The sequence below is a fragment of the Sapajus apella genome, unplaced genomic scaffold (genome assembly GCF_009761245.1).
Source record: "Sapajus apella isolate SASKATOON/1434 unplaced genomic scaffold, GSC_monkey_1.0 scaffold60, whole genome shotgun sequence".
NCBI classification, from domain to species: domain Eukaryota; kingdom Metazoa; phylum Chordata; class Mammalia; order Primates; family Cebidae; genus Sapajus; species Sapajus apella.
In genome coordinates this window covers 6,910,049-6,936,485 of record NW_022437000.1, presented here as the reverse complement: position 1 = coordinate 6,936,485, position 26,437 = coordinate 6,910,049, and the positions used below count along the sequence as shown (strand labels likewise).

Here is a 26,437-nt window from a genome sequence, read left to right as displayed (position 1 = left end):
TGAAATCTAACCATGAATGTGATGGTATTAGGAGGTGGGGCTGTTGGGAGATGCGGGTACGAGGAGGCGGGGCTGCTGGAAGATGGTGGTACTAGGAGCTGGGGCTGCTGGCTCTCCCCTCATGAATTGGATTAGCTCCTATCTTAGTCCATTCAGGCTTCTACAACAAACTACCTCAAACTGGGTCATTTATAACCAGCAAAAATTTACTGCTTACAGTTCCAGGGGGTGGGGTGGAGGCGGTGAGTCCAAGATTAAGGCACTCGTAGATTCAGTGTCTGGTCAGGCCTCACTCTTTGTTTCATAGATGACTCCTTCTTTCTTTATCTTCATGTGGTAAAGAAGGGGTGAACAAGCTTCCTCTGGCCTTTTTTATAAGTTCACTGCTATGGCTTAAATGTATGTGTCTCTCTAAAATTCTTAGGTTGTAGCCTAATATCTACTGTAATGACATTAAAAGCTGAAGCCATTTGGTAAGTGATTAAGAAATGAGGCTCCACACTCTTGAATGAGATTAGTATTCTTACAAAAGACGTTGACAGGAGTGTCCTAGTCGCCCCCACTTTTTAATTTTTGTTTTGCCCTTTTGCCTTCCATCCCTTCCCTCATGAGAGGCACAGTGTTTGTTGCCTTCTGTGGACCCAGCAACAAGGCACTGTCCTGGAAGCAGAGAGCAAGCCCTTATCAGACACTGAATCTGCTGGTACCTTTATTTTGGACTTCCTAGCCTTCAGAACTCTGAGAAATAGTGTCTATTATTTATAAATCACTCAGTCTAAAGTATTCTGTTAAAGCAGTGGGAATGGATTGAGATAGGCACTAATTTCAGTGATGAGGTTGGAGCCCTCATAACATAATCAATGTCCCAAAGCCCCAACTTTTAATACTATTGCACTGGTGATTAGGTTTCAATATATTAATTTGAGAGGACACAAATTTTCAGACCCTAGAAGTGCCATTAAAAGAGCTCAGAGAGCTAGCTCACCCCTTCTATCATGTGAGGACACAGTGAGTAGGTGCCTTCTGTGAGTCATCTGTGAATCTCTGGGTCTTCACCGGAGATCAGATCAGCTGGCACCTGGATCTTGGATTTCCAACCTTAAGAACTGTGATAAATAAATTTGTTGTTTATAAGCTGCCTAGTTTATGGTATTTTGTTATAGCAGTCCACACAGACTGAATACACTGTTCTTCTTTGTTTCCAGGTTTTCTTGATTATTCATTACGTGATCTTCCATATAAAACTTTAAATTATTTAATTAGTTTTAAGACACCTATCACCAAGAGAATTTGGGACTCTCATGAGAATTGCACTAATTTTGTAATTTGACTTGGGAAGAATTGGCAATATTTTTGATACTAACTACTCATCTAAGAATACAGCATGTTTTACATTTACTAGGGCCTTATTACTGCCTTTTCATTAAAGGTTTATCATAAAGATTGTGTAACTTGTTAAAGTTTATTCCTAAATGTTTTATGGTTTCTGTTGCCATTGTGGAGAAAATGTTATTTCATTTTTAATAGGTTTTTGCTTATTCAAAGGAAGAATTTTAATTTTTCTATTTAGTTAAGCTTTATTATTTATTTATTATTTTAAAATTATTTTAAAATTGAGGCACCAAGATTTTCAAGGGTTCCTGTCATCTGCAAATATTAATGTTGCCTTTTCCTTTTGGGGCGCAACAGTGATACAGTTTGTTGTACCACATAGGGATGAGGCTTTTGTCCATAGTGTTGAGAAGAGCTTGCTAGTTATGTGCAAGGGCTTTGCACAATATGACGTAGGTGCACGTTCCTGCCCTGTCACCTACTAGTTGTGTGACCCTTATTTAATCTCTGTGGACCTCAGGGTCCTCATCTCTGAAACGGGGTTGATAGGAGTACTTATTTCAGAATTGAAAGAATTAAACACTTGTTAACACATTAAAGCATTTAGAACGCACATTAAGCCCTATAGTAAGCATTAGATTCCATTCATCAAAACCTGCTGCATACTTGAGCTCCTTCAAGTCTCATAAGCACTTCAGAAACTGTGCTATCTCCATTCTATGAATGAGGAAACTAAGCTTAAGGCAGCAAGTGATCAGCGCAGGGTCACTTGTATATACATTTTAGGGCTGCCCCAGAAGACCAGCTCCTAGAAAATAATGCAATCGATCAACTTCTGCGAAGCGGGACTTACTTAAGTCACACTAAAAGGTGTTTAATTCATTCAACATGGCGTTGGCATTTTACCAGGAAGGGAAAAAAAAGTACACTGAGGCAAAAGTCAGCGTCTCCCATTTATTGCATCTCAGGCTTCCGCCAAAACTGACGGAAAAAAACGAGTGCGCTCGGAAGCGCCCGCCTGCATTCGGCAAAAATCGTCAGGGGGCGGGGCCCACGCTTCGGCACGTTCCGCGCAGGGCATTGTGGGAAGGGCGGCCGGTGCAGCCGTAGCTGCCATCTTAGGGTCGCCTTGCGCTGCGGGTTTCTCGTTGGAGGCGGCCTTCGTAGCGACTGTAGACGTCGGGAAAGGGCACAAAGTCCGCTGGCCAACAGCTTTCCTTCCTCCGGCCTCGGTGGGACCTCCAGCCCGCGTCCGAAGGCGGAGGCGAGGGGAACCGGCCGCGTGAGGGGCCTGAGGCCAGCGGTGGTTAGTCAGAGCGTCGCCCGGAAGGATGGGCCGGTCTCGGAGCCGGAGCTCGTCCCGCTCCAAGCACACCAAAAGCAGCAAGCACAACAAGAAGCGCAGCCGGTCCCGGTCGCGATCCCGGGACAAGGAGCGCGTGCGGAAGCGTTCCAAATCTCGGGAAAGTAAACGGAACCGGCGGCGGGAGTCGCGGTCCCGCTCGCGCTCCACCAACACGGCCGTGTCCCGGCGCGAGCGGGACCGGGAGCGCGCCTCGTCCCCGCCCGACCGCATCGACATCTTCGGGCGCACGGTGAGCAAGCGCAGCAGCCTGGACGAGAAGCAGAAGCGAGAGGAGGAGGAGAAGAAAGCGGAGTTCGAACGGCAGCGAAAAATGTGAGTGTTCGCGGTGGGAGGGGCCGGGGCGGCGCGGCGCGGGCGGGGAGAATGGCGAGGACGGTGCGGGGCTGGGGACGGGCCGCGGGAAGGGGCCAGGGAGGTGGCGGGGCGGGGAGGCTTGGGGTTTGGAAAGCCTGGGGCGGGACAGACGCAGGAGTTGTGCGGTGTCTGGGCAGAAATTTGAGGTTTGGGGCAGAAAGGGCTTAAATGGGAGAACGCGATTTTGGCGCGAGAGAGGAGTGGTGTCCCGGAAGTAGGGGTGGAGTTGAGAGTGAAGTCCGAAAGCTGCGTCGGCGGGGGAGGCCGGGAGCGAGCTGGCCTGCAGATGTGGAGGGTGGGGAGCGTTTCCAGGTCGACTTGAGAAGGAGACAGAAGGAAAGAGAAGGGAATTCACCTTGAGATGCGAATCACAGCTGGCCAGAAGCATTCTGTTGAGGCTCAAATTTGGTACAGGGTAGAAGTACTCTCGGGAATCATACGCTTTAGGTGGTCTGCCAGGAAATTGCCTTCTTTCTTCAGTGTGTTCCTGTTAAGTTGTCGGAGCTGCTTTTTTTTCCCCTCGAGCCTACACCCTCACTCCTTTCTTGAGATGTTAAAAAAGGCGGGCGGGGGGAGGCAGAGACCTTAAGTGTACAGTGCGATGAGTTTTTTGATCCTTGAATTCACCTGTGTAATCACCATCCCAAAGCCTACTTTTTTTTTTTTTTAGACTTTATCTTCCTCTAGCAAACACGTGTAGTTTTGTTGTTTCCCTTAAATTGTACTACTTCAGAAGACACTTGAATACATGTTTTTATTTTGGCGTTGCTCACATGAAGAGTTTTTATTTAATGAAAACTAGAGTTAACAATGTGTTTCTGAAAAAGTCAGCTCTCATGTAGGCTATGAAAATAGAAGTGGATAATCCCAAACTAAAGGAACATTTGGGTTTTAAAATGTAGGGATTTGTTGTATGTTTTGCTTTAAGATCCTCATACTTTGGTGCTGAGTATTCAGTTCCCAAAAACTACATTGAAAAATAGATTTGAACAGTCGTACTAACAACTCCTTATTTAACCAGCCATTCTTGGTCAGTTCTTCAGTGAATATTTAGAAGTGCTCATGAGGCAGGAACGTTACTGAATTTATGATTTTCTTGAGGCGAGTTTATGTGTACTGAATTGTCTGGGAGTTTTGTAGTTTTCTGTAGATGGAATTGTGTTAGGTAAGTTTTCCAGCACACACACAGTTTGTTTCTAAAACCAAAGTTACCAAAAGGTAGGACTGGAGCACTAATAATACAGAGGAAGCTGTACCTGGAGCTGTTTTGCTTCCAACATTCCTTCAAAATACCTGCAGCACTCATTTTTTCTGTACTTAGGACTGTCAGTGGCATATATGAAAACACAAAGTAATTGTTTCACATTAAACCTTGATTTTATAAAATCCAACTTTTGGGTCTGGAACAAGGTCCTTATCTGTAAAGCTCTTAGATATCAATAGATGAACGTATGAATAAGACATTGCTGTGATAATTTCTTCATGTGAAAACAAAGGAGACCTTCAAAGAGTAATGACTTGCCTTTTACTAGAATGCTAAGATTGGTAGGAAATATGAGAAGAAACTTGGTATGCAAAGAATAAATAGAAGCATTTAGCAAGTTTCACATGGACAGCAGAGAAGAAATTCAGGAATTAAATAATGGGAAATAAAGGAGCTATATATAGAGTTCTCTGGTTTGAGAGAAGACACAAACTGCCAATAGTATTTAGGAGGGAGAAGGGGCCAGGGCTAGCAGCCACCTGTACACTAAATTCCTGGGTGCCATGCAGTAGGCATTACTTGGTATATTCTGATGCCTTGGAAACAATGCGAAAGAAACAGTGGAAAGACTTAAGTGTTGGAGCTTTGGGAGTGGAAGGAAATAGTTTTCAGTCTTTGTATCCTGTTGGTTAGTTTATTCATTTGGCTAATGTTTATTGAGCGTTTAGCAAGTGCCAGGCACTGTGCTAGGTGCTGTTAATATAAAGATGATTGGCCTTTCTCCAAGATCTTGATCTAGCTCAAAGACAAATCATTAAATAGGAGTGACAGTAATGTAAACTGTATAAACTGTCTTGTGTGGGTGTCCTAAAAAATGAGTGGAGGATATAAGAATGTGACAGTGTCAGGCAAGGTGTAGGACATACGTGGATCATAGAGCCTCCTCCCCCAACTCCTGCCAAAATAAAGGAAATGGGGGTGGGGGAGGAATGGTCTTAAAGTGGAATAATCAGGTGACTGTTGACTTAGAACACAAAGTTCTGTAAATACTTAAGTCATAGAATGACTGGAGAGGTAAATAGAGGCTGAGAATCATGTTAGGGTTGTTGTATATCAATTAAAGAGCATGGATTTCATCCTAGAAACAGGAAGGATTTTAAGCAGGTAAATGACATGGTGCCTTTTTTGTTTTAATTGTTGTATGGGATGGAAACTAAAGAGGTGGGTACAGAAGTTTACACAGGAGTAGTGAGGTTGGTTGTTGAAAAGGACAAGAGGGACAAATTTAAGAAACATTTAGGGTATATTAAATGAAATGTAGGACTTCAGGAAAGCTTACAGTGTGGCTATGCAACTTATCTACCAAATGTTTCAGTAACAACCAAGTGGCAGGTACTGGTTAAAATGTCAGAAACTATGAATAGTGGATAAGGGAGGGGGAAAGGGGATAAGAGAATTTCCACTTGGTGCCTCCACTGTGAGGACTAGTTTTGGATATACAGGACTGAGTTTATCCAGACTTAATAATGTGAGACTGAAGCCTAGCTAAGAGGGGCTTCACTGAATGTCAGTGAAACCTTGAGAGTATATGGAATGACCCAGGGAGAGTGTGGAGAGAGAAGAGTGACTGAAAGAACCTTATGAAATGTCTGTATTCGCAGTTGGGAAGAGGAAGAAAAACCCATGGTAGAAGCAGAAGGGAATATGATAAGAATGCATAGTGTCAAGTGCACTTGCAAGAAGTCTAGTTAGGTGGAAAAAGACAATAAAATAACCATTGGGTTTAACTAATTAGGAATTATTTGGTAAGATTGGAAACCTTATTGGTTTACCACTTAAAATTCTGAGGTGTTGAATAAATCACCTACCTCTGACCTTGTTTTTTAATCTGTGAAATGGAGTTTATCTGTCTTGCTTATTGTGAAAATTGAAGATAATGTATTTAAAGTATCTGGACGATACGTGGCATATAATGGACCTCAATACTTAAAATATGGAGCCAGACTGAGCCTTGTGAATTAAGACATGATCTTTAGAGTTGTAATCTTAATTCTTAAAAGGTAGGCCTTTACATTTTTAAACACTGTTGCCCTCAATTTTGAATAGGCAGTTCACATGGTTCAAAATTGAGTTCAAAAGATCTCCCTCTCATCTCTGTGTCCCAGCCGTTCGCCTTGTTCTTCTCACCCCTCCCCTACACCAGTAGCACCATTTTCTTAACTGCTCTTTTGAGATGTCTGCATGCATGTTGTATTAACTGTTGAAAAAATAGCTGATAGTGACTTGCAGCAAATCAGGAAAATGTCAGTGGCATAGTAACTTAACTCTAGCCTGTGATATCCTTAGTTAGAATATCCTCAGTGTTCAACTACATGACAGATTAACAGCCTTCTAGATTAGAGTATCTACACTGAACTGGGATCTATATTAGTGATTCTTAGAAATAGAATATGAGGACAGCTCACTGTGAGAGCAAAGAAGAGCTTTTAGGAACAAATTGAGTATATGGGACTGCATATTTTTGGAGATTAAGGCTCTGACAGAACATTATAAGGCCTAGCTGATGTTATGAATATGTATGTATTTATGTATTTATTATTTTTTGTAGAGACAGAGTCTCACTGTGTTTCCCAGGCTGATCTTGAACTGACCTCAAGTAATCCTTCTACCTCAGCCTTTCAAAGTGCTGGGATTACAGGTGTGAGCCACCATACCCAGCCTATACTTTTTTTAAAATTCTTCTTCTTCTTTTGTTGTTATTATTATTATTATTTTGGTGGTTAATTCTATGCACTTGTCTTTGCTTCTCTCATTTGTCCTGCAGAAACCAGTGTAGAGTGGTATATAAGTGCTAGCTTGAGATCATTAGCTTTGATATTTACCTAGGTTCAGAGAAACAGCTCAGCAACATCCACTGTGCTTGAGTCCAGAAACTTAAGCCCCTTGTTTTTAGTTTCCTCAGTAAAAATGAGGTACATACCCACTGCATAGAAATAATTATGTGATTTAAATGATGACATGATATGTAAAGCTTTTGACTCAATATTATTTGTTACCTACAGTACACAAGTAAATACTGTTTGCTAATAATTATTATGCGATTCCTAGAAGTAAGCCCTTAGTATTGAGTTCCCACATTTTAAAGATGTTTTTAACTAATGGTGTCAGTCACTCTGTATGGAGTAATACTCTGTTAAGTGCTGGAGTGCTGGAGTCTTGCTGTTTTGTTTTTAATAGTTTCCATTTTAAAGTTATTGTGAGTAGTGTTTTTAAAATACCTGAGAGCATGAAGAAAATGGGACCTAGTATTAATGGACCATTTCCACTTAAAACCTTGAAGATCTTGTTTTAACGCTTTTCATTAGTATCATGTATTATTGGCAGGGGAATGGATATTCATCAGAGGAGCATGAGGAAAAGATTAGAGAAAAGAGCATCATGAGGGTGACAACTACTATAGCAAGGGTTTTAAGGAGTGAATAGACTGTTAGATATTAGATGACATCTATTTTGCAAGACACTAATGACCCACTCAAGAACATTCCAGTGCCTTTTATGAGAGTAGGTGTAATAGTGGTTTTATCATTGATTATGATGATGAATTTGCCATCAGTAAAGATGAATACATGCTTAATTTGGTTGTATATGTGCTCATTGGTTTGCTGAATTAAGTGTTTGGTCAGGGGATAAAATTGAGCTTTCCTTCAGCACTGGTTCTAAAATGTGATTTAAAATTTTTCTGATTACTGAAGTAGCATTTTTAGTTTTACCAAGAAAAACAGCAAAAATTATATTCTTGCTAACACTTGTAGGCAGTTTTGCTCTGGTACCCTGAAGCCTGCCTGTTGAATGGATGAGATGCCTTGCAGTTCCTCCAGGAACAAAGGGAGATAAGCAGCCTTGTGTGAAACCACACTAGGTCATTTTTCATTCTCCAGTGTTTCATTTGCACATGGGACTTTCCACTTGCCCACCCTTTGGGCTATAAAGTCGCTGAGATGTAGTTAGAGTTGCCTCCTTAACAACAGAGCAACCCACAGCCTGCCTGTATTGCTTGTTATCTGGGCCCTCTGATTTGGTGTAATCAATGGAAATAGAAGCAGGGAGCTGACACCATTCTGATTTGACTTTTGCTGTAAGTAAATTTATTTGGCTCATTTTCTCCTTACTGACCAGATCTGTGAATGAGGCACTGTAGCCATTGTGCTTTTGCCTAGGGATGGGCTTAGCTGTCAGAAAAATAACCCTGAGTATCAGGTCTTTTTCCTAAGTTAAGATGGCAACTTTCTACTCCTAGGGCCTTCTTTCTGCTTTGTGTGGAGTTTTAATTGGAACTGTGTTACATTATCTTTTTTTTTTTAATAGTACTATAATCCACTTAGCATTGCTAATTAAAAGTCACATTGTACAGTACTGGTTTTGAAATTTTAAATATTAAGTTTCTTCTTAGGTTTTTCTACATTTACTAATTTCAGAAGAACCAACTAGCAAGAGTGAGTATATATATACATTTTAAACTATTATGAAAAATTTACATATACACAAAGGTAGATGATGATGATGATTTTTATCATCATTCTTGTATACCCATTATCCAGATTCAATATTAGTCAGCCTTGTTTCATTTATTAGTTGTCTTTCCCTTTGGATGAAGTAGAGAAACAACATTTTATATTGAAATGTAGTTTAATTTCTGTTGAGATTGTTGTCTGATTTCCTTTTATGTGTTCTTGGTGATTTGATTTTTTTTTATTTTTGTAGTGGGGAGGATATCTGCTTTCATACTGAGCTGCTGTAGATAAAGCCTTATTGAAACCACTCTTGTACTGTATTTAATTGGAAGTTAAGGAAAAGGGGCATAGTAAGTCTTAGGCTTTCATATCTTTTTTAAAACTTAGTTTTGGGAGGGCAAAGGGAAGTATTTAAGAAACAAACAACAGATTCCTGAGAATGAGTATTGCAAACATCTAGGCCCTTAAAGGAAAATACACTTTCTCAAGTACCTACTGTCTCCTTGACAGAAGAGTGTAGAAACTGAAATGCATCAAACTGTTTAAGACACATTGATGTTAGTGTGTTATCACTGTGAATAAGTAACAGGAATTTGAGAACCCTTGGGTGAGAATTGAATCATCCCCAAGAATAGAGTTGAGTTGAAGTGGACTGGGGTGTTAAAAGGTTACTTAGAAGCTGTAAAGTCTTTACTAAACATATAAATTAAATGACTCTCATATGTATGTCAAATGAGTCATCAAAAGATAAAGCTTGCAGATTTTATTTAATTTTCAGGGTTGTGAGAAAGTTGGAACATGAGTTGGCCTCTTAAGATTTAGATATACTGGAAGAGCCTCAGACTTTATTCATTCTGCACAAATTATTGTCTCAGAGTGCTATTTAGTAGAAGTAATATGAACAATAAATGCAATATAGAACTTTCTAGTAGTCATGTTAGAAACCAGTGAAATTAATTTTAGTATATAGTTTATGCAAAATATCATTTTTAACACACAAAAACAGGAGATCATCACTTATATTCTTCATACTAATTTTCAATTAGTGGCTATCTCTGAATATCATTGGTATAAAATGTGCAGGATTTCCACAGTGGTGCCTTGATAAATGTCAGTAATTTCAGTACAAAATTTTATTTTGAGTAAATTGGTTTATAATATCAAAATGGGATTGGAGTAATTAAAACTGTAGTAGCATGCTTTGTTGAACTTTTTCTGGTAATAAAAATATTCTTTTACCCACTTTCGCATTTCTAGAGGAGGTTTTAATTGAAAATTAACAAAAGGAAGAAAAAACAGTGAGGAACTATGAAGCTCTTAAATCATTTCAAAACTTAAGTTGGTCATATTTTCAGTAAAAACTATGCACTTATTGCTCCAGCAGTCTGAATCTCTTCGATCCGTGTATTCTCTTTTTGCTTAGTGGGAAATGAATTTAGCCAGTCTCAGTTGCCTGCTACATAATTTCTCCTTACTTCTCGTTAGCTCAGCCCCAGACCAAAAGGGTTAGCAAATGAACAAATCCATATATTTTGACAGCGTGTCCTCTGATTATAAAGTCAATAACAGAAGTAGATTTTCTGTTTCAGATTAATCATTTCTAAATTAGAACTTATGAATTAGGCTCTTTGTAGATACCTGCCTTCCTGTATTCAGAATATGATAAAGGAGAAAAAGATTTTATATTCATTTGAATTTCTGTATCAGTTAACATCTTGGTATCTGCCATTTCCTTAAATGTGACATGAAAATGAATTCTAAAAATCACTGAATAATATCAGGCTCAATGGCTTGATAGACTTAAAACTAGTTTTGTTTAAACAGAGAGTTTTAAAAATAAACGTCTAACTCATTTTTTCCTCTTTGTTTGCTAGACGACAGCAGGAAATAGAAGAAAAACTCATCGAGGAAGAAACAGCACGAAGAGTGGAAGAATTGGTGGCAAAAAGGGTGGAGGAAGAACTGGAGAAAAGGAAGGATGAAATTGAACGAGAAGTTCTCCGAAGGGTGGAGGAAGCCAAGCGCATCATGGAAAAGCAGTTGCTCGAAGAACTCGAGCGACAGAGACAAGCTGAGCTTGCAGCACAAAAAGCTAGAGAGGTAACGCTCGGTCGTTTGGAAAGTAGAGACAGTCCATGGCAAAACTTTCAGTGTTGGGTTCTGCCTCCTGCTCAGTTCAGAAAGAGATGGAATACAGACTATCTAATTCCTTTCTCGTCTAAACTTAACATTGCTGCGAAAGTTAATTTTTTAGCCTATTCAGAAGTGCTGACTGATAACTTAAAAGTTGGAAGCTTTTATAAAACATATTCAAGGATACTTTTTGATTTAATGGAACTGGCTGTCTATTTGAGAAGTGTTTGAAACTTTTGCCATGGCTGCAGGACTTACATTCTTTCTTGGGAGGACGGTGGGGAGACAGGGAGTGGTAAAGGGAAAAGGTTAAAAATCCACCTGTGGTTGTATATTCTTCTATTCTGTCACTCTGTTACCTAGACTGTGAGAGGCTTTTGCCTTCAGTCAGATTAAAAAGAGCAGGGCCTAACATTGAGTGATAGCACCTGCTTTGATAAATAGGTTTTCTCACTCTTCTTTTTTTCCTTCTTTTATCCCTCACTCCCTCCCCTAAATCCTGCTTCAGCACAATGGACTAATTCTAGCATTCTGATCATAAGGCCCTCCATTTTCCTAATGTGTTTCAAGGAATCTTTTTAGGAAAAATATCCAGATTATTCATCCACTTTTTTTAGTATCTACTAACAACTCCTTTTTTTCTCTAGAGAGTTATGAAGGAACAGGTTGTCCTTGTCTGGAGTCAAGCTAAACACATGATTTGTTTTATCAGCAGCTGGAGCAGAAGTTGAAAATGTCTTTCTGTGAGACAGTAATTTGCTACTGAAGCTTTATAGCTTGTTTGCACTGATTACTCCAGGATCCAAAAACTTGGTGAAAGTCACTGAAACACTCAAGGCAAATTACTTTACACCCCTGAGTGTCTATCACCATGGTTTGCATAATGAATATGAATTCCATTGGTGTGTGACATAGGAAATCCTGTAGTTGTATTTTCTTGAACTGAAATATTTGACTCAAAATAATGATGACTCATGGTCATTTTTCATCTTTGCATTATGGACAATTGACATACTAAATCTCTTTGCTTTCTGATAAGCTTAGCTTTTAAAATGCATTTTCCCTTGTCCTGTCTTTAACTAGATATACATGCTTATATTTATAGCGGGTTTCACGGACTATAAAAATGAATATATGAAATTTTTATTTATAACAGTGCTTTTAACGAAGATTTTTTGGAGTAATGGTGCTGTCTTGTAGCGAGTTATTAATCATAGTAAGATTTTTTTCTCTTCATTTGCTTTTTTGTTTCATATTAACAATTTTTTTTTTTACACGGACACAACCCTCTGACAGTCTTTCCAAATATTAAAATCATTTGAATATGTATGCTGTGATCTGAACACTGCCCAAACCATCAAGCAGTCTTCATACAGTTTGCATTATAAAATCTCATTAAATTCTCCAAGAAAAAATAAGTCGAAGAATTTTATTTCCTGACCATGCATCCCCTGGATTTCTGAGTTTCAGTTCAGATTGTAGATGACAATATAAGCTGCCTTCCGAAATTGTCAACATCTGAATGTTAAGTCCATTTTCCCCATGGAAGAAGCCCGTAGTTCCATGAAGTATGGATTACCATTTGTATTTTTCACTAACAGTAAATGTATTTTTCTTATTAATTGTTTGCCTTAGGAATGATGAATTACATTTTTTGTTCCTTCTTACCATAAACATCTGCATTCCTCAGCTCAGCCTTCCTTGTATGTTGTTTCTTTATAAATGGTTGAGCTGCTGATGCAGGTATTGCCAAGCTAACAGTACAAATCATTTTAAAGAGGAAGCTGGCGCGTATGGCAGCCGAGGAGCACACTCTGCAGGACACTGGACAAGACAGTAAATATTCAACTTTTAATGCTGATTAAAGGAGTATAGGTAAAGAATACGTAGGTATACATAATTGGTGAGACAAATATTCACTTTATTTATATTTTATATATTATTTTTTTAATTTGGTAAATACTATCCAGTTTTGTAGTTGTCCTTGTTGATTTGTGTGATATTAAAGTATTAGTAATAATTGCCAGGAAACTATCATTAGGGAGGGTTTAGTTGGTTGCTGTTTGGACTGGGAGGGATGATTTAAATTTAGTGCTAGAAACCAATTTTAGTGGCTGCACAGTTTATCATTTATCAGACAGAAGGTAGCTATAAAGCTACCCCGTAAGTCATATCAAAAAAGTTCAGAGGAAGATTAGTAAATATTTATCAGTAAAAATAAACATTTTGTTTTTCTAACATCTTAACATATCCTCCCCTTTAGGAGGAAGAACGTGCAAAACGTGAGGAACTAGAGCGAATACTGGAAGAGAATAACCGAAAAATTGCAGAAGCACAAGCCAAACTGGTAAGTATAAAGCGTATATGAAGAGTGTTTTGTATTTTGCTTTATTTTTTTCAGATTTTGTGGATTGATTTTTGCGCTCTGTAATTTGACTTATTTTGAGGCAATTCTCTGGACTAACTTTAAAGGCTTTTTGAGGCAAGGTTAGGAATAATTGAGTAGATTTTTACTTCTAGTCTGGACCGAAATCCAAAATTTGCAGTGATTTTAAAAAACAGGTTTTCTGGGGAAATTGTTTTGTTCTCTATCCCCAGTTTTTTCTTTCCTAACCTCATTCACATTTCTCCTATGCCAAAAAAAACTAATAGCAACAACAACAAAAGCTTGAAGGTGTATTTAAATCATATTCGTTGGCTTGTTACCAGGAGTGGATAGTACATTTTGATAGTGAGTGCACCAGAATAATTTCCTATCCCTACTTTATAATCTGTCAAGAAATACAGAGTGTTTGGTAATACATAATATAGAAAGTTGGGGAAAAAGCAAGTTGTAAGCTCCAATTACATGGTATAAAGAAATTTTGTGGTTATAAATGCACAGAAAAACATCTGAGAGGGTCTAATTAGTTAACAGTGGACCCCATTGAGAGTGGTGGTGAAGGGGTACCATAAATAATAGGAATGTAAAAAGTTAATGTGGGACAGTCGTTTCTAGAGTATCATCTTCTGAAAGATAGTGCGCTCCAGGTAACAGATAATGCTAGAAATATTCCAGATAACTTAGTGAGCATGGCACAATGGATTCTTGGTAAATATCACCTGGTATTTGTGAAGACCATAATGAAATCTATTGGAAAGCTATAATCTGCTTTTCCAAAGAAAATCTTAAAATTTGCTAAGGTGGCAAAAGCAATAGGAATGTGAAATGGATGAATCATTATAAGTTATATTACTACATGCTTATGAATAAGTATCTGATAACTTTTTTGTTTTGTTAGTGATTTTATGTAAGGAGAGAATCTCAGTGCAGATAGGAAAAAGAGGAAAAGTATGAATCTGAATTTGAGATTAGAAGGTTGAGCTTCGAAGGGTAAATACACTCTGGTTTGTGAGGCATGGATGTTTCAGAAGAGAGGAAAAAAGTATGACAGTTAAATCACTGAAGCAAAATTACTGACCAGATAGAACTATACCTCCTTTTAGGACATGTTAAAGAGATAGTTCTGGTGGCTTCAGTTTGTGGGTGGCCTGGAAGCTTAGTGTGCCCTGCCAAGATCTTGAACCCTTCTGACCCTGTGGTAGCTAGGGATGGCTTGACCTTCTTACATTATCCTTAAAGTCTTCGATTTGCCCCCATGAAAATAAAAGTAAGACTTTCGGTGTGTGATTACTGGAAAAAATATTGGTAATCATAATCTGATACTTCTCAAATGGTAGTAAATGGCCAGTTTTTATTTTTTAATCCCAGTTTGTTTCAGATTTCTACTTTTGCAAAATACAGTTAAGACTTATTATTGATCTGTCCTGATTGGGGATTGATTAGTTTGTAGATCGTAAGTGGTCTATGGGCCATGCTTAACATTAGCATTCTTCTATATCACACAGATTTAGATTTGATCAGAGTGACAACTTCTTGTTTTGTTTTGTTTTAGAGACACAGTTTCACTCTTGTTGCCCAGGTTGGAGTGCAGTGGTGCGATCTCAGCTCATTGCAACCTCCGCCTCCTGGATTCAGCGATTCTCCTCCCTCAGCCTCTCTAGTAGCTAAAATTATAGGTGCCTCCCACCATGCCTGGCTAATTTTTCTATTTTAGTAGAGACAGGTTTTACCATGTGGGTCAGGCTGGTCTTGAACTACTGACTTCATGTGTTCCACCCATCTCGGCCTCCCGAAGTGCTGGGTATGTGCCACCGCTCCCTGCCCAGAGTGACTATTCTGATGGCATGTCTTTGATAAACTTAAGTAAAAACATATCTGAGGGAAAAAGAGGCTTGGATTTGAAAAAGTTGAGTAAGAATTTGAACATACTTAACACATCTGCTTACAGTGTTCGATAGAGTTGGAAGCATAAGAAATTGATGCTACTGGAGCAAAGTGTTTATGTGGTTCTATTGGTAGTCCTATGCTGACAGGGAAAGTAGGATATTAGTTGTGTCGGAGGAGACAAAAAATGTGTAAAGATGGCAAGGTACACATTGAGGCCCACTTGCACTTTTATTGCCCTTTTTTCCCTCCCCTTCCTTTCAATTTTGAGCTCTATTCTTTAATCTCTATGTATGTTTATTGGGAAGTATTATATAAAATATATTCAAAGTCCTATTAAAGTATTGCTTGTAATGTGGGCAGGTCATTGTTTTTGATACCATTTAAAGCAAGAAGAATGGGAAGGATTCTGGTCTCTAGAAAATGATCAATGAGGAAATATGATCAAAGGTGTAACTGTTTTCTAAAATCTATATTGAGAAAAGCAACTTGATGAAAAAATTAGACAAGCCATTAAATGCTTTTAAATAATTTAACATATTTTGGAAATGAGGACAACTCCAAAAAGGTTACTAATACTATGGAAGTATTTGGTAAGTGGTATAGGTAATGAGAGATAATGACATAATTGCTCTGGGTGGCCTGGGTAACCTTCCTAGAAGGGGTAGTCCCTTGAACTGGGCGCTGATGGATAGTTGGAAATTCAATTAGGAGGCGGACAAGAGTGTGAGGAAATGAAACATGGCAAAGGCCTTTGGGGAAGTAGAATAAAACAAAGGCAAGGGCATGAGATATTGGGAAAAGTAGTTAAGTAGTAGTTATCCAACCTTACATGTGGTAAGAAGTTTGTGTGGAAAGAGGATTTCAGAAAAGACAGGTTAATAATTAAAATGCCCTGAAAGTGATGAGGGAGATTTCTTAAACATTTTAACTGTGAAAAAATAATACAATGATCCTACAGATTAGTAAAGAAGACTAATTTCTTAATTGAAAATGAGATTTATACACAAGTAGGATGAGAAGCAGCTACAATACATTTCTGAAAATTATCTCAAATTCATTCGAGAGGCAAATTTCCCCTTCTTGTCTTTTTCCATAACAGAACTCCCCCAAAGCCATTGTTTTCCCACAGTGATACAAAGAGACCTCTTTACATGATAATCATGGGAGTTTAAACGGGTATAACAGTTTCAGAAAATAACAGTAAATCAGTAAATGTAAAAAACTTTAATTTTGCGTCTAAGAATTTGTCTCATGAAATAGAATCATATGCAAATGAATTTACATACAAAGATATACTAAGATTATTTAAAATAGAAGTGTCCATGTTGTTGGATTTATTATTATTATACAGTGGATTTTTCTGTGGCCAAAAAGTATTTGCTAATTCAGGGGAATACAAAATAGGAGGTAGCTAAATACAAAATTTATATATCCAATATGATCCTGTTATTTGGGGAAACGTACTTGCACATCTTAAGAGACAGAAAAATAACCCAAATGCTAAAAATAGTTATCTCTAATTGGTAGGCTTATGTGTAACTTTATACTTTTCTTCAGTTTCTCCATGTTCTGCAAGTAATGTATATCATTTTTATGATCACATAATAGTAAAGAAATAAAATTTAAGCCATACTTTTGACTTTTAAGTAGGCTTTTGTGACAGAAGTTCACAGATTGAACCCTGTAATAACTAATAAGGAATGTGTTAGCCTGGCCACATGAGCTCACCCATATATGAAAATTATTAAGTGCTCTAGTCCATGGGTAGTTACTGTTTTTTTTTTTTTTTTCCTCAATTCCACATTGTGTACCAAGATATTTCATTTATCAGCAGAGACAAAAAACGTCCCAACCAACAAACATACTTTATTTACAAAGATAAAGCATCCAAGTATGACTTGTCATGGCTTTTTGGCAGATTGTTCCTTGTTCTTGAGTTAGTGTTGGCAACATATAACTATCTTCAGCTATTTGAAGGGCTGTTAATACAATGGAAAATATTAATCTTACTTTGTTAAAAATAGTGCTTAAAATTTTTTGAAGTCTTCTTCATCGTGTTTTTATGATGTGCCTGGGAAGATCTCAGATACTGTTCTGAAACGTATATGAATTTTACTTTTTTCGAGAGGGAAACAGACTTAAAAATTGGGAATAGATTTTGCTGTAGAATAAAATACTCTTCCAGAAGGTTGTGTCAGCAGGATGAACAAACCTTCAGTCGATTCCCTTGTCAAGATGGTAAAATATAAACAATGCAAATTATAAGTAACATTGGTCAAAGGAAGAACAAATTACTTTTGATGAGAGACGGGGGTGTTCTTTGGGGTTTTAAAGCATATACAAGTTATCAATTTCTAGATTCACAGATCTCTTTACTAATGAAATAATATCTTTGTCACCCCCTGCCAAATTCATCATGTTAAATACCACTCTGTGTCTCACCAGTTTGAAAGAGGAAAAAAATAATGCCTTGTTTGAAAGTTGCTTATGTATCACATACGTAAGTTTAAAATAAACCAGAGCTTGCTTTACAATAGAGAGATGGCTCTAGGAGTTCTTAGAAAAATGTAAGCAGGGATTTATTTTAAATAAGTTTGTATGTTAGGCTGAAAAATGCCTTCTGTCCTCCCTCCATATAAAATAATCTATATTCCAGTGCCTAGAGTTTGAATGTACCCATATATGACAAGCAGGGCAGGGCTTTTGTAGATGCGATTAAGTATCTTTTTTTTTTGGAGTCGGGGTTTCGCTCTTGTTACCCAAGCTGGAGTGCAATGGCACGGTCTCGGCTCACCGCAACCTCCGCTTCCTGGGTTCAGGCAATTCTCCTGCCTCAGCCTCCTGAGTAGCTGAGATTACAGGCACGCGCCACCATGCCCAGCTAATTTTTTATATTTTTAGTAGAGACAGGGTTTCACCATGTTCACCAGGATGGTCTCGATCTCTTGACCTCGTGATCCACCTGCCTCCGCCTCCCAAAGTGCTGGGATTACAGGCGTGAGCCACCACACCCGGCCGCGATTAAGTATCTTGCAGTGGGGAGTTTATTCTGGATGACCTGGTGGGCCCTAAATGCCATCGCATGTGTTCTTACGAGAGAGGCAGAGGGAAATTTTAGCATATTGCACAGACAGGAGAAGAAAGCTAAGTAAAGACAGAAGAGAAAGATTTGAAAATGTTGGCTTTAAAGACTGAAGTGATGTAGGCTGAAGCCAAGGAATCCTGGCAGCCACCAGAAGCTGTAAGAGACAAGGAACAGACTCCCCCTAAAGACTCTAAAAGGAGCGAAGATACCCTGCTGATACCTTGCTTTCAACCCAGGGATACTGATTTCAGACTTCTGTCCTCCAGAATAAATTTATTTTGAGCTATTTAGTTTGTAGTAATATGTTACCTGGAAATGTAGAAGTGGTTTTGGAATTGGACAGTAGGGTAGAGGGTAGAGTTTTCAATTTTGAGTTACATGATAGAAGATGCATACATTGCCATTAAGGCTGTTGGCAGAAATATGTATTTTAAAGGTGCTTCTGGTTAGGGCTTAGAAGAAAATTAGGAACATATTGTAAACTGGAGGAAAGATGCTTTTTATATAATAATAGAAAGCTTGGCTGAATTGGGTCCTAAAGTTGTATGTAAGATAGAACTTAAAACTTTCTTATATTTTGCTGAGAAGAATTCTGAATAAGTTTCGAAGGTGTAGTCTGGTTTCTTTCTGTTGATAGTAAAGTGGCAAGAAGAGCTAAATTGAAGAATGAACTGATAAGTATAACAAGAACCACCAGCACTTGATGTTGGGAAAACCTCAGACCGTTCAGATGGTAAAAGATGTTCCCTGTTAGAAAAGCTAGTTCTGGAAAGAAGGCCAAGGGTGTTCCTAGACAATCTTTTGTTAGTGTTGAAGAGACTGTGCATGTAACTCATAGGTTCCTATACTATCTCAGTAAAAGCCAGAAATAGATGGGATTATCCAGGAAAGATCTGTGGAGAGCTGTGTTTAATGATGTGACATGTAGGGGACTTCCGAGGTTTCTTAGAATGTTGAATGAGCAGAAACTGCCAACTAGGAATGAAAAAGGTAGATGACATGATGAAGGAAGGTGTCCAGACTCCTAACAGAATCCACGCACATAGGAAAAGATGATGTGAAGACAAACACAGAGATTTGAGCATATTGACCTTGTAGTGTAGGGTCCACACACCAAGAAACCTTGGCAGTCACCAGAAGCTGGAAGAGGCAAGGAGTGGATTCTCCCCTAGAACCTCTGGAGGAAGTGTATCCCTACCAACAGTTTGATTTTTGTTCCAGTGATACTGAAAAATTTCATCCACCTGTGGTAATTAGTTACAGTGGCCACAGGAAATTACATTGTTGGAAAAAGAACCAGGGTATCTTATGGTAGAGTGAGCATTTATGTAAGTTGAAATGGCACAGTACTTAGGAAAAATAAGGCACCAAATGTTAATGTCAATGTTTTAATTTGAAGTGAAGATTTCAGTAAGTCAGGTAAGGATTTTCAGAGAGTGAGAGGTTTGTTCCTGATTGTTAAGATTAAAAGTTGGTTTAAGACCTTATGTTAATGTATTTTGGACAGTAAGTTAAACAATAAATTCCTGAACACTAGTGAGTGTATTGGCTTTGTGAAGGATGGGTTTGTAGGACATAAACTGGAAACACGAAGCCACTGAAGGCCAGTCAAAAGATGGAGCCTTGTATCACCAAAGTAGCAGTTCTTAGAAACTGTAAGGGAAAACTGATAGACTTGTTGAGTGAAGGGGTATGGAAAAGCCAGAGTGGTGTGGGATGAGTGAGGGGGAGTTTGTTGTAAGAACCAGAAAAGATCCTCCTGATGTAATCTTTCCTAATACACTCATGCCAGGTATCCTCAAGCATTTAAGGACAACTTAGTGCACAGAATAGAGTGAATGACCAAGACAGAAGAACTGGGGGAAAGAGAGAATGTAGGATACAGAAGATTAAAAGAGGCACATCTAGATAATACCTATTTTTGTGAAATTTTAGAACAGAAAGTATAAAGAAAATCCCGAAGGCATCAGATTTTCCTAGGCAAAATGATAGAGCAGTCTCTCCAGAGCTCTCAGTCAGTGTGCTTTTTGTACGTAATACTGCATACAAGCTCAACCTCAGTCTCTTCCTCCTTTTGAAACAGTTGTCTTCACTTCAGGTAACTGAAATCCAAGGAAATGTTATCTAAGGTTGAAGTTTCAAAAATGATTTAATGTTATAAAGGTCACAAGAGGGGAGTTAAGAAGTAGGTAGTGGTATGAATTTAGATGGTAGCTAATGGTATTCCACAATGATATTTTGGCATATTAGATACCCTAAGGAGGTAAGTGTCAGAATAAATATGTTGTCACAGGGATGAAGGGGATCCTTGTGTTTTACACTTCTGTTATTTAACATTAGCATGTGGAATACCTTAGAAAAATTTACTGACATAGTTTACCAAGTGTCAGAACTAATCATATCAAATATTTTTTTATTCCTTGGTTATCTAAAGTGGCATATACATTATAAAAGTTATGGAAGGGAAGATGAAGGAATTAAAATTAAAAATGGCAGAGCGGATAAGGCTATCTTGGAAGGTTTAAAATGTAGAAAGCCACATTTCTGAATAGTGGCATAGTTTCTGATTGTGCTGTATTTCTTCTATTTCTATAATCACTTGATAAGAAATGTTTCTATGTTTGGATTTTTAAAATTTTATTGTTATATATATTTAAATAGAGTATAGGTTTTAGTATCTCTCCTAAAGGGATTGTTGCTAAGGGACTACCTTGATTAAATTTATAGACAGTTTAAGGAGGAGAATGCTTAGAAAAGTAATCTTTATAAAATCACTACATTCTCTGGTTAAAGAAGGTAGGGCAGAGATTACTGGGAGGGGTAAGCAGGCCTTTTAAGTATAATGGGACATTTTATTTTTGTGGATTTCTTACCAATCACTCTTTAGCTTGGGGTATAAAGTTGAAAGCACCTTTGTGAGATTGAACCAGGGTTATGGGCTTAATGGCTAGGAGGATCTGCCCCAGTGTAATGGTTCTGGTGTTGTGGTTGTTAGCTTTCCCCTTGGCCTCCAAGCTGTCCACCACATAATACTTGTTAGTGAGCTTAGTATTACTCATCTGTATAAATACGTATTTGCATCCCCAAACCCCCCAATCCAAATACTGCTTTCTTCTGCATAAATGTGAAACAAGCAGGGACAGGAGCAGTGGTTATATTCTATGACAAGTAAAGTTATCAGGAAAGAAAAAGTTACTGCTGAGAGGGTAGGGTTTAAGAAAATGCCTATCAAGTAAGGTATACGATCATACCACACTTACAGATGGTGGATGAACAGGAAACCAACTTTCATCACTTGAGAGACACTATATTAAATGAGATGACTGTTGGTGTTTGAATAGTTTTTTTTATTTCATCAAAGTGTAATTGAGTAAGTAGTTTAAAGCCATAGTAGAACAAAATACCAGTATTTGTATATAAAGACAGGATATTCACGTTCCCATTTTTAAATCATTGCATTAAATACTTCTAGTAGGCACTGTATGCTTAAACTGGGGATTAACCTTGTTGAGCTGTAGTCCCAGAGAAAATCAACCCTTCTGTACATGCATACACAAAACTGTATTTGTAGACCTAAATGAAGAAACTTGATTCTTTACCCAATCTAAAGTACAGAATTAGTATTTTCTCTGAAGGAAGTTGCTTTACTTGTTTTTAATTAGGTAAAATGGTCACATGGTTCAAATTTTGGTTTTTTTGGGAAGAGAAACAGTGAAGTCCCTTTACCCTTCTTCCCGCATCCCCAGTCCCCACACCAACACCATCTCCAAAAGGTGTATTCAGTTACGGGTTTTTTAAATCTTTTCAGAATGTCTGTAAATGCGTATTCTGGCAGATACAAATGTGTTATATTTTAATTCTTCCTTTATTGCACAAAAGTAGCATGTATATATGGAACTTTCTTTTTATTCACTTAACAGTGTAACTTGGAGATTTTTTCCTTTGCAGAACATAGGGGCCTCCTTTTTTCCTCTTTCTTGTTTGTTTCTAGCAGCTGTACAATATTCTGCTTTATATAGCTTCCATAATTTATTAGTGAATCCATATTGGTGTACGTTTGGGGTTTTTTCCATTTCTTTTTTTTTCTTTCTATAAACTTTCGTAATGTAACCTTGTAAATTTATTAATTTTGCGTGGGTGTTCAAGTATATAATAAGGTGAATTCCAGAAAATGTACTTGCTGGCATAAAGTATTATGAAGATACAATTTTGATGGTGTCAAAATGCTCTTTATATGATAGCATATGTGTGTTAGTCCATTTTTTTGCTGCTGTGACAGATATTGGGTAATTTATAAAAATTATTTGGCTCAGGGTTGTGGAAGCTGGGAAGCCTAAGAACATGGCACAGGCATCTAGTGAGGTCTTCACATGGTGGAAGACATCATTTGGCGAGCAAGCTAGACAGAGAGGGCCCTAGAGAGAGAGAAATCGTGGCCGGACTAACCTTTTTATCAGGAGCCCATCCGCACAGTAACCAACCCACTCCCCACCTGGGTGATAATAGAATTAATCCATTCATGAGGATGAACACCTCATGGCCTCATCACTGCTTAAATGCCCCACATTTTAATACTGTTACAATGCCAATTAAATTTCTAATAATGAACTTTGGGGGACATGTTGAAACCACAGCAATGTGCTGTCACACATTTGAATTTCTTTCTTAGAGGGTAAAAAAATGGTATCTTTGTAATTTTAATTAGATTTCTCTTACGGATTAAGGTTGTGATGTTCTACTTTATGTCCTTTTCCCCCTCACCTTCCAGAGTTCTAGTATGCTTTCCTAGGGTTGAGCTAGAACCTTAGAAGAAAGTGAGTCTGGGTGTTTATATTGATAAAATGTTTCTTAGGCACATGCACACATGCAAAGAACCTCTACTACATCTTGATTCAGTTGCACACACTAAGCTCTTAACCCTAAATGTGTGATTTATTTTAAAAAATGTGATTTCTTAAAACTGGATAAAGTGTGATTGGCATATGAATTCACTAATGACAACTGGAAGCAGGTAATTCTTTTTGTTGTACTTATCAGTGAAAGTCTAAGGAAGAGAGTGGCTATTTGAAATGGATTCTGATATACAAGTAGGATTTTCATAGGAGGAAAGAAAGGCATGAGTAAAAGAAGGGGAGCCAGGTAGAAGACTAGTAGGACCACAGCTGAAGCCAGGTTACAGAAAATGTTAAGTCTTAGGGAAACATGCCAATTTAGGAAGTTAAGCTATATGCCATGGATAGTAGGTATCATTGGAAATTTGAGGACAAGAAAGAGTGAGCAATGGTCAAGAAAGGTGAGTCTGGCAGTGTCGTGTAGGATGGATTGAAGGACACACTGGAAATGGGCACCATTTTAGATGTACCGAAGATAACGTGGCCCTAAACTGGTATGCTGACAAAAGAAAGTAAACTCTAGGTAGAGAATGTAAAACAAGAATTAACGTGACTGAATAAGGAAGAGATGAAACACAGCAATAGAATTTGAGTGGCAGAAGGGAAAGTGTAAAAGGCAGATTGATTTTAGGGAGAAAGTGGAAGAATTTTAAATCTTGAACATGTTAAATTTTGAAGCAAGTCCTAGGTCTCCCAGGTGGGTGTGTCCAGTAGCCAGGTATTACAAATGTAGCATAGGAAAATGGTTTTAGAGAGGTGTATTTTAAGATACATTTTAGCTCTCTGTTGCATTTTCCACCTTGCTTACCTTGCCAGATTCTCTCACTGTAATTCTCATCTTTGTTATCTCCGACCTTACTTGACTGACTTTGATTTGCTCCAACACCTTTTAGTCTTCACCACATTGCTGTCTACACCTCTTTTTGTTCTTCCCTTTTTGCTACTTAAGATAAAATGTAAACGTTTTGTGTTGCATACCAGAGGTCTGTTACCTTTTTCATTTTCGTCTGTCATAAAGCGTATAATCTAGTCACATTGCACTTTATTTTTTTAAAAAATTCTCAATGGAGACAAAAGAAGTGATTGTGTGGAAAATCATAGTGAACAGAAGAATTTATTTGAATAAAGAAAAAGTCACTGATTTTGATAGTTTTTGACCATCCAGAAGATAATTTTAGTAGAATAATGGAGATGGAAGCAATGACCTAAAATTTGACTTTGAGTGGGAATAGGTAGGCAGTTCAAAGGATGCAGTGAGTGTTTTAGCATCACTGTCAGATAGAGAGGAAAAAGGATAAATCATGATAATTGATACTAAAAATTCAAGGGTTAGAACAGGCTTTCTCAACTTTGGCAGTGATTAGGCCATCTTTGTTGTGGATGCTATCTTCTGCATTGTAGGATGTGTAGCATTGTCCCATCTCCTACCCACTAGATGCAAGGAGTCATCCCCAGTTGCAGCAGCCAGAATCATCTCCATGCACTGCTTAATGTCCCCTTGGGGAGAAGGTTAAAATTGTGCTTTGTTGAGAATTGAAGATGTGTGTATGATATCTCTAGGAAGCATGAGAAGGGCCTTACTTTGGTAAAGGGGGAAATCTGTAGAAGAATGCAGGAAAGAACTTGCTTGAGATGGAAGGAATTGAAGGCACTGCAGGAGTGGAATCAATTATACCAGTGTCTTTTTGAAATTAGGTAGCACTTTATAGTTAGCCAGGTTCAGAAGGTTTTTCTAATTGTTTTTCTTCAGGTAATTGGGTCTATAGTGTTTCTTGGTTGTCTACTGATACTATAATATAGTCCCTTTTTTTCAGCATGATTTGACCACACAAAAGCCCAAATGGAGATTTTTTTTTTTCCCCTGTGTGGGTTTTTTTTTTTTTTTTTTTGTAAGTCCTTCTAACTATAAATATAGTAATTGGTAGATAACCTACTCTTTCAGTAAATCCATGCCTTGGTTTATAATTGATAATCTGTTAATCTGATACATTGAAGTTAGAGATAAAAATAGGTACAGAACAAAATCTGTTGTGATTTCAACTTGTGATTTGTAAAAATTAATTTCCATTTCCAAAATGTATAAGCGCTTTTCTATAATTTGTTCATTTTTTATTAAAAATGAAAGGTAGGAATTGTAAATACAATTAATAAAGGGTTCTCTTTTAATTTTCTCAATTCTTTTTTGTCTACCACTTAAACTATGTGACCTTAGTCAAATTTTATGACACATGTCATTGTAAGTTGTCACTTGATAACCAAAATAACGAGAAGGCATGGAATTCATAGAAAGTCCTTGTTCTTACCCCCTTTTTTTGCATTAAACACTTTTTTTGTAGATACATAAGAAGATAGGCCTGTTCTGGAGGTACATATGATAATTTTTAATACATTCATATCATTAATTTTTACCTTTACCTTTCAGGCTGAAGAACAGTTGAGAATTGTTGAAGAACAAAGAAAGATTCATGAGGAAAGGATGAAACTAGAACAAGAACGACAACGTCAACAAAAAGAAGAACAAAAAATTATCCTGGGCAAGGGGAAGTCCAGGCCAAAACTGTCCTTCTCATTAAAAACCCAGGATTAAATTGCAAACTCTGAACTTTTTACAAAGAAAAATGGAAAAACTTTGTATGGTAGCTTCATGTTGAAGTGGTTTTTTTGGTTTTGTTTTTGTTTTTTTTAATTTGTAAAATCCGGAAAGTTAGCTTGTTCTAATAGGGGCTATGCTCTGCAATTCCCTTTTATTATTTTTTTTTCTTCCACTAAGTCAAATCCTTATCAGATCATTGTTGTCTTCTAAAGAGTGATATATTTTTCACCTGTTTGGATTCTATATTGGTGGTCTGAGGAAGAGCAGATCACTTTGTAAAACTGTGGATGGTCTGATAAGGCTTTTACTGACCCCACTGACTTCAGAGTTATACTCTGTTTGCTACATCATAATGCTGGTTTTGCTGACTTTTTGTTTTTTTATATATTTATAAAAAAAGAAAAAGTTGGTAATTGCATTGGGAAATTCCCAGGGTATTACTGGACCTATGTGGTGTATTGTTAAACCAGTGTCCTTGTGATACTGTTGCTCTTGATGTTCCTGATACAGGTAAGGAAACAGTTGGTCAACTCTGATACAAAATATATATACAGTTCAGTATTGTCTCTGTTCAGTTTGTTTTTATTTCATTGACAAAATCAAACCAGCATTCCCCATTGTGTAAATAAATGATTTTGCTGAATAAAGTAAAGTCTTAAATTCATATGTTGAAGCAATTCTTTTTAAAGTTATGTTA

The 26,437-nt window shown here is 37.7% G+C and overlaps 1 protein-coding gene across 2 annotated transcripts; it reads left to right on the top strand.

Moving 5' to 3' along the window:
* The first annotated feature begins 2,414 nt into the window (after positions 1-2,414).
* On the top strand, positions 2,415-26,404 carry ARGLU1 (arginine and glutamate rich 1). 2 transcript variants are annotated; one of them, XM_032246196.1, is made up of 4 exons: positions 2,415-3,010; positions 10,642-10,867; positions 13,164-13,247; positions 25,570-26,404. In XM_032246196.1, the coding sequence occupies exons 1-4, from the start codon at positions 2,664-2,666 to the stop codon at positions 25,732-25,734; spliced, it is 822 nt and encodes a 273-aa protein (XP_032102087.1). In that variant the 5' UTR covers positions 2,415-2,663; the 3' UTR covers positions 25,735-26,404. The 2 variants fall into 2 exon arrangements, 1 of the variants encoding a protein (XP_032102087.1); XR_004259200.1 differs by having other exon boundaries at positions 10,642-13,247.
* The last annotated feature ends 33 nt before the right edge of the window (positions 26,405-26,437 follow it).